The following is an 18030-nucleotide window of genomic DNA, read 5'->3' as shown; positions in this document are numbered from 1 at the left end:
GGGGCTGAATTCAGAAATAAAGAAGGATGGAATACTGGAGAGCCTTTGTTTCCCTGACCTGTTTGGCTCAGAAATTGATGAACAGGTGCTAACTTTGCTTCAGATGAAGAGCAGGAACTAAAGTAATTCAGTAGTCAAAATTTCAAACACTGGGACAAAAAATGATCAGCCTGGGAAACAGAGGGGAAACCCATCTGAACACAGGCAACAAGTCAGTAAGAAATTAGCATCATATCATTAGGGTAAACTTGGCCATAAACAACCATTCTGAATTTCTGAAATTACAGTAGATAAAATAGCACTACTAAGAACCAGCACTTACAATAAGAAAGCCTTGCATTTTTGTAGACACAAGACTGGTTATTAAAAGCTACCAACCTTCTAGTCTGCCTTTTTTCAGCTGGAGAAACATCCATGAATTCATTATTCATCCTACAGTTCTGCTCCGTGTTTCAGCAAATTATATCCTTCAGTTACTGTAACTGTACAAGAAATCTTGTCTTCGGAGGTAACTGGAAGCACACACAAGAGCTGCTGTCTGTGGGAAGGCTCTGATCCATACTTCCCAGCTCACCTCCAGAACTGTGTCAACAGGAATTGTACACACCTGGTAGGAAAGCAGCCTGAGCACAGAGCTGTACTTTGTCAGAGAAATAGTGTCTGTTGTGTGAGGCTGATTCCTTTTGCTGAAGGTGTGCTACTTCCTGCCCCTTTCTCCAAACACAGGAAGCTCAGCTGCAGACTCTGCACAAGAGAAACTGTTTACCTCTTCTCCTGTTAAAAAAAAAAACTGCACCAGCACCTGTATCAAGAGTACAGCTTGGGGAATCAGAGGATGTCATTAGTCAGGAATTACACTGCCAAGTTTTGATCTCCCCTTCTCTAGATGTCCAGCACTGGGAATGCTGACAAAGGTGGCTGTCTGTCAGGTTCTCATCTTCTCTCAGATATGGAGAGAACAGTGTGAACAGTATAAAACTCTGAATTTTACCTATTATTACAAAATCCCAGGTGCCTCCTGGCACTATGGGGGTACATTTGGTCCTACGGCACCAATAAACATTGGTTCCACAAAGTCAGAACATTATGTGTGCTGGTAGAAATTTTTAGCAAGGGAAAGTGTTTGAGAAGTTCCTATGGTGAAGGACTGAAGGAAATAGGACAGTGGTTCCATGCTAATCACCCTTGTATTCAGTTTAAGAAGTAAAATTCAGATTAACAAGATGCTGAGCAGAACAGCAGTTCTTCCCCTACTGACAGGACCAGGCAAACCCTGTTTCAAGGTTTCAGAACCTTGTTTGGGTCTAATAGAACAGATGACTGTCAGGCCTTGGAAAAACTCCTGTTTTCTCCCACTGAACACAGCTTCCAGTAAAGTCTTTAATTACTAGTTTGACAGGCACAAAGGACAGAAAAAAACTTCACTTAATCTTCTCCTGTTTGAGAAACTTTGCACTTTTTTTCTGTCCAGAACACGGAGAAACAAATGTTCTTTTGCTTTAGTATTTCTGCTGCTTTAGTTTTTTGCTGCTCTTGTTACAGCATTATCCACTGCTCCATTATCATTAACACCCACAAGCTGACATTTGTACAAAGGCATTTTTATTGTTTTAACAGAACCAAAGAAAGGTTGAAAACATTAGACTATACAATACATTTTGGTTTATAAACAGTTTTATAGTGGTAAAACATTTCCGAGTGACATTCATGGTCTTGTTCAAATTTTTGCTGCACTTTGGGTCTGCAGACCAATAGTTTTCAAAAATGCAGTAATTGCATAAGGTGGACAAGTATCTCAGCTTCTACAAAACAGTTCGAGAACTTAGAGCAAACATTCTAGAAGAATATCAAAGGCAACCATGATTCATAACTCTCCTGCAAACATTCATCAATAAACAAAAAGTGATCTTTGGCATAAACAATTATGTATTAAAGGCATTAGTAATATTGCATTAATATCAGTCAAGCAACTAAACAGTGATGCTAAAATAAAAAAATCTCACAGAGAAGCCTGAATTGGGACAGGGGGATGTGAGAAGCATTGAGAAGCAATACAGGAAGACTATTTAGAAAATCCCTTTAAAATAATCCCTACTTACTCAGTGTTATTTACTATTAAATAGAAATTACTACATTAAAATTATGTTAAAGATCTGGTATAAACCAACCAAATGCATCCAGGTTAAGGCTCTGGCACCCCTTCCCTCCTCTTCCCATTGCAGGTAACTGCAGGAAGAGAATACTAAGGAAAGATCCTAAGTACCACATATTTCATAATACCCAGACACAAGGAGCAAATAAAAGACGAACATGTGCCTTCTCTTGCTGAGGTCACTTTGAGGCAGATGTACTATCAACAGTTTAACTTCCCTTTTTAGATAACAGTGCAATGAAAGGGGGTGGAGGGGAGAAAATCCAAGTGTAGAATAACTGTTGCAGAGAGGTAAAGGACAGTTGACTGTGCTGTTGTCTCTTCCTTTGAACTGTTAAGACTGAGCAGTTTTTCCACAAGGGCACTTCTATTCAAGGTGGTTTGATCATGCAACAATTTGCAGCAAATTAAAAGGGTATTATGATGTCAGTGCTGATTTGGGCAGAAGTCTGCAAGTATTCCTTGCAAGTGTAAAAACTCAAGTTTTCCTTTCTGTCAAATGCCAAAAGAGACTATGAGGCAATTAATGAATGTGTATGCATATATATATATATATATGAAGGTATGTTAAATTATGGAAGGATAAAAGCATCACAAGCTTATTTTAGTGAGGGGGGAGTTTGGGGGTTTTATTCTTGTCATTTTGTTTGGGATTTTTTTAAAAAACGCAGTAGCACTTCATTCAATTCACTATTACTAGAACTTGAAAAAAAGATTTTCAGCCTCCAAACTCCAAAAGCAGTAAAAATAATGAGGTATGTGTAGCATTAGGAACCACCATTTGCTGGGACCATCAGACTACCTAAACAGAGTTTCGTGGACCCTGCAGAGCTCAGAGCAGTGAGGCTAAAGGTCTTGTTTAATTGAGTATCTTTATCTTTTAATTTCCACCTTGAGCAGCTGGAATAACATCAGATGGAGAGAAGAGGGAAATAAGAATAATTGCATGTGCTCATTTGGTTTTCAAAAAGAAAGAGCCAACATGTGGCATTTTCTGGTCCTCGACATGCAGTCAACTTAGGAGAACCAGGATGTTTCAGCTCAATATATTGCTGAATTGAGCAAGGAAAGAGTCCCATGATTTAAGGTCTCCAGCCATAAGGCCTAAGGTGTCAACAGTGTGCCAACTAACATCCTCTGCAAAACATTTCAGTACAGTACGAGAGTTCTGGAATGCCTACCTAACAGAGTGATAGAGACAGCTCCAGTTTTTGTTAAAGTACTGTTGCCAGGCAAAAATCAAAAGCAAAAAAAACTAATATCAGTTCAGACATGGAATTTTAATCCTCAGTTTACAACTGTTCTGCTGCCCCACCTCCCCTCTTTTAATTAAAAGCCCCACACCATCATTTCTGCATGGTTTTAGAACAGCCAGCTAAAATCCTGTTGGAAAGTTGAACGTTTCTATATCAATGATTTGTCCCTAAAAAACTGCCAAGTAACCAACAGTGTCCTAAACTCTCAAGGCAAGCTTAAAGTGAGGTCCATGTTTTATATCATCACATGGGAACTACTGGAATATATAGTGCATAACTGAAATGTGCTTCTGGGAGTACAGAATTCACTAAGAGAATCTTGAAAAGCAAAACAAAAAATCAAATTATAAGAACTGTCTACTGTTGACAGCAAATTTGAGGTGTTTGATATCAAATGTGTTCCAAAGACATTTGAAATGCATTATCTTATAAGTCATACCCTTAGAATGGGGCATTAGCATAAGCTAATCTTAAGCTCATGTATACAGCACCTTTTGCTGTTCATATATCTCTTCTGTTTCCAAAAAAAGGCATTTTATGTTACAGAAAACAATACTTATGTGGCAATTGTTTACTGATACCATGGAGTTTTTCTGACCCAGCGAAGAGTGAAACCAGCATCTGTTCTTATCTTAATGGATGCTGCTTCAGCTTCTCTCACAGTTTCCTTCACAGACTGCATGAGATTCTGGGCATTATGAACCAACATCTCAGTTGCCTGTCAAGAAAAAGAAGAATTTCCAATATGTCAGTAAATACCACGATTAGGACAGTAGTATGGAAACTCTCTGTGCACAAAGACTCTTAGTACAAACATCTTAATTCAGGTAATTGCTGACCTAAACTATGAAACAGTAAGTGAAGCAACTAGTCTACAGAAACCAACAAGTGTTATCCCCACTCAAAACAAGGCTTTCCCATTCTTTGCTGTATATTTGTGCAAAATCTGAATTAAAAAATGTTTAGTGCCGCTAAGTAGAATAACCTTTATCAGAAGCCAAAACTGCGGGATTTCACCTGCAAAGATGCATTTGGAAGGTAACTGAGCTGCAGGGAGTCGAGACGACGTTGGAAAATAAACGTTTTCCGCGGAATCCACCCGAGGGCGCCCCTGCCCCTCCCAGGTCCAGCCTGCAGCTCAGCTTTTCACTGGCAAATCAGGGAAATTACCAAGTTGTTCACACAACATCGGAACCCGAGTAGCTTTTTGCCTTGTTCCTCTATTAAACTGTAGCTTTTGTGCCAGAAACCAAACTGCTGTTCTAAAATTATCTTCACTGAACAGCTAAGGTAAGCTTCCAAACACTGAGTTCCCAGAACACATCTGACAGAACATGTTTATTTTTCCCCATAACACTGATGAACAATTCCACGCTACCCATCAGTTTTTACACCTCTTACCTGTTCTGACTCCTCATCGCTGATATTAGTTCTGCCCAGCATGGTAGCTTTGACAGTGGAGAGAATTTTCAGCTGTGTACTGATGGTTGGGATTCGCTCACACACCTAAGGAATGGGCATAAAAACCACTTCACATTGTGAACTGAACCCATACATTATCTACTGGGTTTTTCCCAGAGAAACTTTTTTATTTTCTTTTACTATTAGAAAAGGAATAAGATAGAGGGGATCCTATAACCTTCAAGACTTTCTGACGAACATTGGTAGGATACTTGAATCTTATTTTACTTGCTCTGGGAATTTTTGGGGTGGAGCCAACATTTTTCCTTTCTTCCAGATACTGCTCAGATATGCTGGGTTGGGAATGGAATGATGCATATATATTTGGCTGAGACTGAAAAAACTAGAGGAGTGTTATATTTCTACTACTATTCTTTGATACAAAGGAATGAGTAGATGAAATACAAAACAACACAGACTTAGGACAGAGCAGTATTCATACTTTTCAGTACTATTCAGAAATATACAAAATATTCAGTATTATTTCATATTACCAGTATTTCTCAAATCCTCTTTGGCCACAAGCATCTTTCACTCACGTGCAATCAAATCCGAGCCTTACAGAACATATATTCCTAGGGGATCTAGAAGCAGACCTGGAACTTGACAGAACTTTACAAGCCAAGAAGATACAGGATTTACTGGCACGACTCCTGTGCTCACCCACGCTACGAGAGGAACAACAAGAGAACCGTGTGAGGCGTTTACAGGTGAACTCGTTACCTGCAGGAGGTTTGTTCTAATGCGCTTGTCCGTGCACTGCTTCGCCACCTCCTTGGCTAATCGCGTGACCTCGTCCGAAGCCTTGGCAATATCCTTGGCACACTGGATGAGGGCCCGCTTGTTCCCGCTGCCTCCTCTGACCAGGCGCGACATCTCGGCCATGAGCAGCGCCATCCGCTTCGCCGCCGCGATGATGTCGTTGCCCTGCACACAACAACAGGGCAGCGTCAGGGCAACGCGGGCGCTGCCAGAAGCCGCCGCCCAACGGCGGCCGGCATTTGGGTGGCAACACTTGGGAGAAGTTAGGGATGGAAGAACCATTTGTGAACACAGAAGAGGTTTCTTCAAGGAACAGGGAAGATCTGTACTAATTACACGTTTCTGGCAGTTTTGTTCCTAACACTGAGGGGAAAAGGTCGCTTCAAAACTGAAAAGGAAGTTGTAAAGTGTTAGTTTGTCCATGGAATGAGAGTTACTGCTCTGCTGACTAGATTTTAAGATAAAGCACATTATTAGCATCTGAAATTTCAGATTTCCCCAGAAACCCACTTTTTAAAGTTAAAAAATGTGCTAAAGAGCACAAACCACATAGCACTGATTAAGTTAAATAGTTGTAGTCGGAACAGTTGAGCATAAAATTTTCAGTGGCATATGAAACTGAAGTTGTTAAAGCATAAGCTATGCTGCTGTAATGCAAAAAGGATAAAGGGAAGAGAATCTGACATACAAAACTTTTGTCACAGGTAATGTGGAAGTGAGATGCAACTATTACTTTTTTTAAAAGTCATTCCTTGAAAATAAGTCTTCCTTTTTGATAAAATCTCCCCCTTTAAAATAAAGCTTCCAGGAAGAGAAGAACATGGTAGTTCAAAAGATAATCTAGTGATATTTCTTGCATTAAAATCTCAATTTCTTGTACATCAAAAATTACAGTCACAGAAATGCATGAGAAATATTTGAAATATGAATTGTGACCAAGGCAAAACCATTTCTTATACACTGTTCCAGAGAGAAACCTAGTGCAAGGGAAAGCAGACCTAGCTGATCAATTGTTAGTAGTCTGTTAGTATATTTATATTATTCCCCTTTGTATAAAGTTGTTAGTCAAACGTGAACTATCTGGTGCCTTGAAGCATTCCTGTTGCATGGATGAAGTATTACCAGAGTGAGTTTATGTATTAGCACACTCTTTCCTTGGTGTTATTCCATAATTAATGGCCAAAGTTCACAGCAAAGAGTACACAATGAGAACCCAACTTAGCAAATGTGTTCTCAACCCTGTGCACACACTTCCATGACTCACTATGAATCATCTTTAAGAAGATATCCCAGACATTTTGCAGATATAGGTGACACAAAAAGCTGAACTATTCATTACCGTGACCTATTAGCTAAACAGTTTGCTAGTATAACCAGTAAGGATGCAAATGACATAACACAAAACTTTTCCATGTTTTCACGTAGAAGGATCAAGAAATTAGGACCAGTGTCATTTACGAAGCCCTCTAACAAGTTATCCAAGCATCAGAATCTGAAAAGGACAAGAACATTTTAAAAGCCCTTTTTATTAAAATAGTTCAGTATATCTATCTATGTAAATGCACACATGTACATATACACACCCCCCTAACTTTTGTTAGTTATGGGACACCAACCTTATTTTTTGCAGCATGCTATGAAAGGTGCCCAGTCTTGCAAACATTTGTGCTTAGACAGAAGAGACAGGCTACTTGTGAATGTCTGAACCTCATGTTAGATTTCCACTGGTTTCATATAGACACGATCTCAAATCAGGAGCTAACAGCATTCAGTGCAGCTTCTTCATTAGAGAATTCTCTCAAGACCAGCATTTGCAACACAGCCCAGTGCAAGCCAGCAGTAAGTCCTCTTCCATGAACACTGCCATACAAAGCCATTCCTTGTTGTAAAGTATTGTAATTGATGGCATCAATGGAGGCAAAGCACAGTAGACATCTTAAATGACTTCTTGAATGCTGTATGCTCTGCTATATCCCGAAGTCATTAAGAAACCATTAACCACGGCTTGCCAGGTAGCCCAAATGAATGGAAAAAAGAAGGGAAAGGGAGGAGGAAAGACAACCCCTATTACAATTTGAAAACTGCCATAACAAAGAAGACCAGGCAGATGCAAAGGGAGAGGAAGCCTTTGAATATTAATAAGTGACCCAAATCAAGCTTCAATCCGGCACTGACAAACAGATCTAGCAAATTCGTGAAGCCACTCTCAGTCCTTACAATGAAGTGCAGACACACTTATTCATTCAGAATGGCGGCCCCGGCAGGGATCAAGAGTGATGCACATGTGTCACGTTCCAAATGGCTGGATGCACGCGGATCAGTCCCCGGGGACTCAGGAGTACCTTACTAGACCACTTGGTTGCTTCTCGATGCAGAGACTGAGCAGCAGCCAGAATGGGCTGGTTAACGGGCTGATTGGTTGGCATTAACAGCAGCTCAGGCTCGTAATCATCTTCAGTGTCATAGGGGAGAGTGAATTCAACATCTGCATCATCCTCCTCATCTACATCTACACCAGCCTCAGCCGCTTCATTAATCACAGTCACATCAGGCTTTGCAGGTGGCAGCAAGGGTGGAGAAACAGGGGACAGTTAGTACAAGAAGCAGAATTTGGTAGAAGAGCACAAACTGAGCAGTTTTAGTGACCAAAACATCCTCTTGGCCTCTCGGGATCTGACAAGGCAGCTCTAGGATCAGGTCAGGGGGAGAAGGGGAAGGAATATAAGATTAGCAGAAAGAAACAAACATTTCACCTGTGAATCAAAGTTACCAAAAATATTAAGAACTTACAATTCAAATATGCAGGAACATTTTTCATCTGAGCATACAGCTTCTACAGACAGAGGCTGACTCACAGAACAACGACATTTTTCTGGCAAGACAATGGTGAAATGAATGGATTTTCTCTTCCAATGAAAGCTGTTCCAACTGCACAGAAGCAGGCACAGCAGCTGATGACTGTGGGTTTTGTGCACATAGAAAGCTTTGTATGGAAGCCTGTTCATGTATGTGATAAGAGAAGACAGCAGCAGAAGCACAGAAAAACCACTAACACAGCTTGTTGTAGAGTAAAAAAAAAAAAGATGGGATGGGAAACGCTGTAGAAGTGAGCACTGACATATCACAGAGAACATGTAAAAGAGCAAAACTGGGTTATGAAAAGAGGAGGTGACACTGGATGTTATGAATGCCATGAATATTACAGTTCTTAAAAAAGACTGAAACAGAAATAGTAGAGTAAGAGGATTATGAAACATATGATACTGTTTTGCCACAATATGTTGTATCCATTACCTTCAAAAAACAAAGAAAGAGGATTCAAGCAAATATATTGTGTTAGGGTAGATCAAGGAAGAAGTGAGTGGTATAACAATACAAAAATTAATAACACAGCAGCATTTAAATATAAAAACAGCCTACAAGTTTACAAACTGTATTTCTTCCAACTAAAGACAAGTGTGATAAAAGTCAAGGTACCCTTACCAAAACCTTAGCATTTTCGACTGTGTTTTGCTTAAGATACTGCCTTTTATTGAAAAAAACCCAATCTACACCAACAAAAACACACAGGAGTTTTGGAAGTGGTAATTCTTACATAAGGCCAAATCAACTCGCCTTCAAAGGCAGCTTATATTTAAGTCTTAATTAATGAAGTTTCCAAATATCCCACATTCTATGATTTATCCAAACTAGGAGAAAAGGCAGGGAAAACTAAAGCAATAGACATTGTTTGGTTTGTGCTCCATGATAGATATGGAGTACATGAAAGCCCAGAAAGCCACTCAGTAAAGAGGAGTTTTTGTAAAGAAGGAGAAAAAAGAAATAGATTTTAATTCTTACGAGAGTGAAGAATGTTATCAACAATTTTTAAAGACTAAGTACTTGTTCACACCCCCACACGTTACTACAGGTGAACTACCTTACATTAGTAGACTAAAGTAATTCAGCAAAAGAGCAAAAGAGTTGACACACAGTCTGTTGTGATTTAGTATGAAGATCTTATATTTCTGTCTTTCAAGGTTTAACCCACATTCCTCATCAGCACTGTCCATCAATCCCTCTTCCACCCAATAAAGTGACTTCAGAGACTACAGAAGTGTTTTTAAAACTTATTCCCCAAAAACACTGTCAGAATAACTGAACTTTTATTGCTAAAATGGTACTGCTAAAAAAAGAATTAGAAGGACAATTGCTGTTCTAACTTGCTGGTTTGTTGGTCTCAAATTAGAGAAATAGCAATGAAAATAGTGTTTTATAATCTAAAGTCACTGAGCTTAGATCTCTTTCATAATCAGCAAGGAATTTTAAGTTCTGCTGCTTGGCTTTGATAAATATTTAAACAGTTGCACTACTTAATTTAGAATGCACATTATATATATATATATATATATATAGGTAATTTAGTATATGTATGGTAAAAGTATTTTATTACCTACTCTGTATTGTTAAGTTACCCATTCTGGGATTCCAACATGAAAACACTTTTAGGAAGCTGAAATTAAGGCTTTTAGCCTCAGAACTACCTTCTGAGATGAACAATACATTCCAGGACTGTCCCTTCAGTAATGTAAAAATGTGTTTGCTATATCCAGAAGGAAGAGGGAAATAGAGCTTTTCATTTTGGGGAAGAAACACCCAAACAAATTTGCAGAACTTCTTTTGTATTTTATCTGTACTTCCAAAACAGATGTTCCTTAAGGCCAAAGCACTGAAGTTGATTCTGTAAACTATTCAAGTTTATCTCCTCACTCACCATCTAAATTGGTGGAGAAAAAAAGGGGTAATTTTAAAAGTTGAGTTCTGACTCTTAATTTACACTTGCAGAAGCCTAAATCTCAAAAGTTCTTACTCAGCTTCTGCCAGAAGAAAAATGTAGCTCTTTGGGGAAAGGGGTGCCAGTGGGGAGAAAGAGAGAAAAGCAAAAAAAAAAAAAATTATATTAGCATTTGCGAGACTGATGAATTCACACTACTTTGTCATAGCACTGAAATGGTAAGGAAATTAGGGATTTCAGCCTTGATAGCAAATGTGACCTACTACAAACAAAGAATGAGACCAGGCCACTTACATATGGTCACTTTTCCCCTCATAATTGCACCAGATTAACTGCAAAGTAACTTGCAGCTTCTTCCAGAATCAAGAAAAACAAGTACATGATTCCTGCAGCTGGCATCTGCAACATCCATACAGACTTTTCAAAGTCACTTAAATATAGCAAGCAGCTTGTCAGCCTACACAGGCGTAAGTATTAGTGGCCCTCTAGGCAATACTAGCAGCAAGGATCACAAACAGCTTAGCATACAAGGTATATTTGTGTTCCCAAGGGTATGTTGATAAAGCATTCTAGCAATTCTAAGTATTAGAACAGTTGACCCTAGTTCACTTTGAACTTGCAAGGGTTTCTAATTCCTCCTGCTGCAGTATTTTTACTGTTTGGTCTATGGAAGACCCTGTCATAATACAATTGAATTTGGATGAAACACACAGATACTAAAATTAGAAGGTAATCCTTTTAGTGCACAACACAACAACTTCTTACCTTGCTAGACCATTTCCGGGCTTCATCATGCAACTGTCTGGCAGCCATCATCATGGGCTGATTAATTGCTTCTCCTGCTTTCTGCTCTGGGAACTCTTCATCCTTTTCTTCAGGTGGTGGCGGTCTGGGCGGGGGAACCTCACCTTCTGGAAGTGGTGGTTTGGGAGGAGCAAGCTCATCAGTCAGCTAAGGAAGGCAAAAATCTTATTCAGTGCAAGGCAACAGTACATAGATTGAGTAAAGGATGGTGTCATGGCAAGACATGATTGTACCGACTCAAACCTTTCTCCAGTTTTTCAAGTGCATCCTGTTTAAGAAAATACCATGTGTTAATCTTTTCTTTCAAATGCTGGACTGGTATTTTTTAGACTTGAGGCTACTTGTACACATGGCTGGCCTGACAATACCTTTTATTTCTAAGGAATAAAAGTATACTTAAGTAATTTCAGTGTGTAATCCACACATCAGTGACAACCGTGTATTTTACTACAAACTATGCTACACTTACATGAAGGTGCTCAAGGTCAGGAGGAGGAGGGGGAAAATCTGGTTCCTGAGGCTGGAAGGCTTCTCTGACTTTGGCCACAGCTCCCAGAATTCTGTATCCAGAATCCAAGAAACTCTTCTGCAAACCTGAACAAAAAATCCAGTACCAGTTTAATAGTGTTTGGTAATATTCAGAACACTACCCCCCAAAAATACTTCTATAATGTACTCTGCCAAGTAATCTTATATGTGTTTAAAAACTACCCAATTGTTCACAGTGGACTTGCACATTTGAAATGTTAGTGTCATATGCAACACGCATAAAATAAAGCAGGCTGAGTAATAGTCACTATCAATAGCCAAAGTAATTCCTGAACAACTTTTAGAATCAAAGAAATTATGTTAAATTTTCTTATAGAAAGTAGTACTACTTAAAACTAGTAACAAGTACTTCTAATTAAGATTATGAAATCACATATCAAATTAAAATGATGAATTCTTTTTCCTTTGAATATGCCAAAGGCCTTTGACTGCATTTGAAAAGAGCAGGATTTAGCAGTTAGTGGTGTAACCTTGATTTCATCATTCTGTGATATTTAAGTGTACACGATATTTGCATAAAAGAGGATACACAGCTGTACAAGAAAAAATGAGCACTAGTTCACGTCATCTTCAGTCAGTAAAAAGTACATTTTAAGTTAGCTGACTGAATCCTTACCAGGATCAGAAATGTTTCCTGCCACAGCTTTAGCATCCATTACCATGGGTGATATAGTTTTGCTTAGCTCATCAGAGGCTGCTTTAACAGCCTCCCGAAATTTAGGGTCTTCTGAATTTTCCACCTCCCGCTTTGCCACCAGCAGGATGCGGTTTGCTCGTCTTGCAATGCTGGTGGCACCAGCTACCAGCATCTGAGGCTGCATGTTGGCCATTGCAACTTTACATTTATCAAGATCTTTCTTAATAGCCTCTTCTGATGCATCCAGCAGAGATTTAGTGTCAATGGCTTCATCCACCAACCCTGAAATAAAAGTTAAACGTATCAGTATTCTAGTTTCATCTGTGGAAAGGGATATTTGGTACTCCATAGACAGTTCACCACCAGAAAAGTAAGTATTTTAAAATTGGGGTATGGGAAAGAGCAGGAGAGGGGATGGAAATTAGACTGAATGTACTACTGCAGTTATTCTTCTAGATATGTGGTACCCCTGTCACAGCAGCCATGGTGAAGCTTGCTAATCACATCCCAAGCTCTTACTCATCTACCATGGAACGTTGTTTCAGTCAGGAAATGGTTTACACAGCATATGCAGCAGAGATTCCTTCCTGCCACCAAATTTCTTTAAGCACATTCAGTACTTTTTGTACCTCTCCCATTCATTCAAATGGAAATATCCCTCTGCTGTGCTTTCACATAGGGGTGATGCATAGTGACAAAGCAGTAAGATTTACCATACCCACAATTTAATCATTGGGATGGAGAAGGAGGTAGTATACAGGTGTTTAGTAGATCAGTGCAAAGGATCTGCACTTGGGAAGGACTGAAACTTTTCAGTGTCTCAGTAAGATTCAATAGATCAGTAGCTTTGTTTTATTCACTGCATTCATCAAGCTGTAACAACATTTTGAACATGTTTTCTTACCCTCACTTATCTGTCCTATTTCAACGTGCCAAGATTATACAGAAAAAACCTCAAGTTGTCACAGTGATATACTGCTAGAAGAGCAATTGCAATAAAAAGTAATGGTATTCTGGTTTTCCTACAAGAGAACTAAAGGGTTATTTGCTCCCCTCAGCTCACTATTAACGCATCAGAAGCCAGCTATTTTGCATATGCTATAACATATACATATTCCTCAAGTTAGAGACCATGTTGCCACTTCTCTTATTTTTAATCGGTCATTACTCTTATGCATGTTTCATCAATCCAAACAGAATGGAGAAAAATCTACACAAGCTAGTTAGCCACAGGTAGGATCTTCAAACAAAAATTCCTACTTTACCTGTCATTTTTTCTACATTATCAATCCATTGGTTTTTCATGGTCTCAAAATGTTCATAAGCAGCTTGATTTCCAGGATTTCTCAGGAGGATACGAGCAGCTGATACTACCTGCCAATAGAAAACATTTTTAATTATCAGTATATATCAACATCACACATATTCTTGAAAATGCATTTGTTTTTTCAAGACTGGATGTGTAGCTCCTCGTTTGAAATACTAGTTCATTAATTCTAGTGCAACATCCAGCTGCTTGAAGATCTACAATACTTCTGGAATTTGTTGACACAAATACTTTTTTCTCGAACTTCAGTTGCATACTAATATATCTTACAAACAACTCTTGAAAGCATTCAAGTACAATATTTATTACGCTACCAAAATTTTAGGTGGAAGTGCGTGCTAGAGCATTTTTTTTCCACTTACATATTTTACTAAGCCCCAAAATCATTTTAAGTCTAAGTCATAGACACTTCTATCAAAAAGTTGAAGAGTAAGACATGTAATTTCATCATTTTGTTGTAGTTGGTATCATATATGTAAATATTTTCCATTCCCCTTTTAAGAGTGGCAGCGCTATGTTCCTTGCTGGTACTAACATCAAGAAGAGAAGCATAAGGAAAATTCCACAGAAGTCATCCCCAGCCCTTTAACAGCCCTTCCAGCCCAAGGAAGCCAACCTGTGGGGTAAGTTCCCTTGCTGATTTCACTGTTGCCTGAATGCCCTCCACAGTAGTTTTATTTGCAGTTCCAACTGCAGCTGCTTTTTCTGCTGTAGCTCCCAGTTTAGCAGCATGGTTTTCAAAGTTTGCTGCTCTTTCATCAAACACCTAGTTGTCAGAAGAGAAAACACATTTAAAAAAAGCCCAAACCTTCCTAACAGAATGCACAATTTCTTCAAAGTGTCAGAGACATCTTCATGACATCCACATTTCATTCATCCTGAGAGGATGAAAGAGGACACAAAAGCTTTGAAGGTGTTTGATTTTTTTTTTTATCTCTACATTTGCTTCTTTACTAACTCAATTGGGCAACTAAGGATACATATATATTTTATAGCTTTGAGGTATTAAGTTCATTTATTCCTGATGACTACTGCTGCAACAAATACTGCGTTAAAACTATTTTAGCTCCTAGAGATTAATCTTCAAACCCATAATCCAAAAGTAACTATATTTTAAAGATAAATAAGGGAGTTTACCCTCAAAATTGAAGTTTCACCTTGAAAAAAAATTCCTTCCTTTCACAGTCCTTTCAAGGAACAGAATACTTCGACAAAAAGCCATCCTGTCATAAAGCTGAATTCTCCAAGGCCTTGGGAATAATTTTAATCATGTTTAAAACAAACTAGACAAACAGAGCTGCCACACACAGAGTTTTAGGTACTTCACGTGCAGCCAGTAGCTTTGAAGTACAGGAAACAATATCCAGGAAGAGAAGAAGTTGAATCTGTTGATAAATCCTGGCATGAATTTGACTACTGTAATCAGCTTATGTAATGCTGAGATATAAAATCCACTAACTAATGTGTCAGCAGTTTTTGCACAAGAATTTTCAGCCAGCTGAAGGCAATGTGATACAAACATTACAAGAAAAAATCTTTGCCATTTACTGAACTCAGGGACAACAGAGTTTCCAGGGATATACAATTCAAAGTCTCCAAGAGTCCAGAGAGAGATTTGCATAGTAATCATTATGCTGTCAGAATTAGTAAACATGTATCAGAAACCTGAGAAAAAAATACCAATTCTTTTTTCAGAACACTGGTTTATTTTTCAAAATACCAATTCAGGTGAAATTAAACACTAAGTGAAGCTTCCCATGGGAAGGAAAAGACCACCTGGGTATACTTGCCTCATCTCTGTTGGGAGCATCAGAGGGAGCAGTGGCTGCGACCGCTAACAGTTTAATAGGCGTTGTGGTGTCACTGAAGACATCAGAAACTTCCTGGGTCATTGCCTCTTGCATCCGTGTTTTAAGATCCTTAAAATACAGGAAAATTATAGGCATATGATACAGGGATATAAAGTTTGTAGGGAGTCAAATTCCATAAAATCTCCTCTTGTAAAAAAAAAAAGCCCATTTCAATACCAGACATTAAAATAAAATAACCTTAAAATTATGATTAATTACCTTTTACATAATTTGAAATACACAAAGCTTACATACTACTCCTGGAAGCAGCATTAGAAGCTATGAACAGCACCATTTGAGATCTTGCCCCTCAAATTTGCAATGCTAGCACACTATTTTCTTTTAAAAGAGACTTCCATTTTCCTACTAAACTGTTCATTTGGAATTAACCCCTAAGCATGATAACAAGGTCTTTGTAGAAAGTTTGGTTGAAACGTCTCAGCTAACCCAACAGGTTTTTTGGAGCACTTTTCTTTTTATTGATGCCTCACACACACAAGTGCTTGGTCAGAGGAGCGCAAGTACTTCAGCGTTATCACGTGCTTGCCTGCACGAGAGCAGACTTTTACCTTCAGTGAGTCCTGGAGCTGAGCAGCAATTGCCCTGGCCTGAGGAGACTCCCCCTCCCCTCTGGCAGCGAGGTCAGCGAGCTGAGCAGCCAGCTGGTCCACACGGTCACACTTGGCAAGCAGGTCTTGCCGGTAAGGGCCCATCATGACGTTGGCTAAACGGCGACCTTCCGCAACCAGACCCCGGATTGCTGCCTGCCCTACAGGGGAACAAGTCATCTTGCATCAGCACGCAGTGGAACAAAATACTGAGTGTACAAATCAGATGCACCAGGAACTACTGACACATACATGCACACATCAGAATTCTTGGGTTTTTAAAAGCACCTTTCTAGGTGGTGGAGAAGATCTTCTGCAGTTTATCATTGAGTAATTGCAGATCAAACCCACAGAGGAATTCAACTCTCTCCAGTTTTTTTCTGCTTAATTCAGCAACTCTGGCTAGAGATGCATCCTTTTTAACTAGGGTGGTCTGACAGAAGTTAACCATGACAGTTGTCAGGTATTTCTACATAACTAATCTGTTAGCTCCAATAGAAAGCACTTGCGAATTCCAAGTACTGCAATTCACCCCCAAATCATCAGAAGATGAGTACCAGAAGCAAGAGGAAAAGTCAAGTAGAAACCATAAATAAAAAAAGCAGAATGCTCCCTCCTAGAATTCCAGAAACCATGGGTAAGAAGTGTCAAGTATCCGGGATGGGAGGAGATGGAGGGGGTAGGGAACACCTTACAAAGGCTCTGCAGTGAACTGAAAGTTTTTCTGTAATGGAAAAAAAAAATATCATTTTTAGCATAGGTGATTCCCTTCATTCACTTAAAGATGCTTCCTGCTCTTTCATAGGAATGTAATTCTCTGCTCTACACAACAGCAGTATTCTTTTAAAAGAACTCGTCATATATTAAGTCCCTCAAAGATCTACTGAAGAATAATTTTAAACTAATGCAATCCAACTTTGTGATCAAGCTCAAAATTACTTAGGAAGTTGTCACAGTACCAAACTATCCAAGAATCACTCAGCACTGCCACCATCATTTTAGAAAACTTATCAGTGTAGCTAAGTTTGGTGCTGTTGGAATGTCCCAAGATGTCTTCTAATTACTCTTTTGCTAGGTCAAGTGCAGCCAAGCAAGTACGCTTCACACACCAGTTTACTATTTCAGTACATCTTGTCTAGTTTGTATGTGCCAATTATTACTACTTCAGCCATCATTTAGCTCAGGTAATTCAGAATAGGAGTGCAAGTCAATATTTGTAGCAGCCAACACTAGTCAAGTGGCTCACGTGTTTATAAAACAAAATAGACATTATGCCTTTGTTTTATTTCAGAGTTCAGCTTGTGTTGAAGCATTGCCCCGGGTTACCAGCAAACCCACGGGATTATTTGTAAAATAGTCCCTACTACTGCAGAGAACACTGAAGGATTCTACTGTTATTATAGCACTGAAAGTATTAGGCCAAATTCTACCAGAAGTGCTGTCCAGACTGAAAAGAGAACATATCTGATTTATATTCTTAATATATCTTAATATATCCTGCCAAGTGCCAGTGCAAGTGAAAGACATTTAATGAAAAAAGCGTACAATGACCTCATGTAACAACTAGAATTTTCTTTATTGAACTACAAACATTAAAGTTATGGGACATGCCACATCTTGCATCTCTACACACATTTTTGTCACACGTATCACTCCAGCATTTGATTAAATTGACTGTTGAGCAACTTCAATTCTTCAGCAAGCCCCCAGTATGTATGCAAGCCTCATGATTTATTAGGTCATTAGAGACTTCAAAGAGGATTTAAGTTACCTTTGTTTCAACTAAAAATAACAAAAATTAAGTTCAGGTTTCGTGGTTTTTTGAGCCGACCACCTGACAGATTATTATG

General features: G+C 38.9%; 1 protein-coding gene across 3 annotated transcripts in view; it reads right to left on the bottom strand.

Moving 5' to 3' along the window:
* Window positions 1-1585: 1585 nt before the first annotated feature.
* The window catches only part of VCL (vinculin), a 58991-nt gene continuing 42546 nt past the window's right edge, over window positions 1586-18030 (bottom strand). For 2 of the 3 annotated variants that reach the window (XM_032695703.1, XM_032695704.1), the window contains exons 12-21: window positions 16142-16341; window positions 15513-15641; window positions 14339-14488; window positions 13661-13769; window positions 12375-12677; window positions 11679-11803; window positions 11171-11356; window positions 5593-5796; window positions 4810-4914; window positions 1586-4126 (exon numbers count right to left, since the gene is read on the bottom strand). In XM_032695703.1, the coding sequence (XP_032551594.1) occupies window positions 3980-4126; window positions 4810-4914; window positions 5593-5796; window positions 11171-11356; window positions 11679-11803; window positions 12375-12677; window positions 13661-13769; window positions 14339-14488; window positions 15513-15641; window positions 16142-16341 (1658 nt within the window). In that variant the 3' untranslated portion in view covers window positions 1586-3979. Of the gene's footprint in view, window positions 4127-4809; window positions 4915-5592; window positions 5797-7973; window positions 8184-11170; window positions 11357-11678; window positions 11804-12374; window positions 12678-13660; window positions 13770-14338; window positions 14489-15512; window positions 15642-16141; window positions 16342-18030 lie in introns of all 3 variants that reach the window. The other variant, XM_032695705.1, reaches the window with a different exon arrangement.

This window comes from Chiroxiphia lanceolata, chromosome 8 (genome assembly GCF_009829145.1).
Source record: "Chiroxiphia lanceolata isolate bChiLan1 chromosome 8, bChiLan1.pri, whole genome shotgun sequence".
In the NCBI taxonomy this organism is placed as follows: domain Eukaryota; kingdom Metazoa; phylum Chordata; class Aves; order Passeriformes; family Pipridae; genus Chiroxiphia; species Chiroxiphia lanceolata.
Note: the sequence above shows the minus strand (reverse complement) of the source record. Positions and strands in the feature narration are given on the sequence as shown.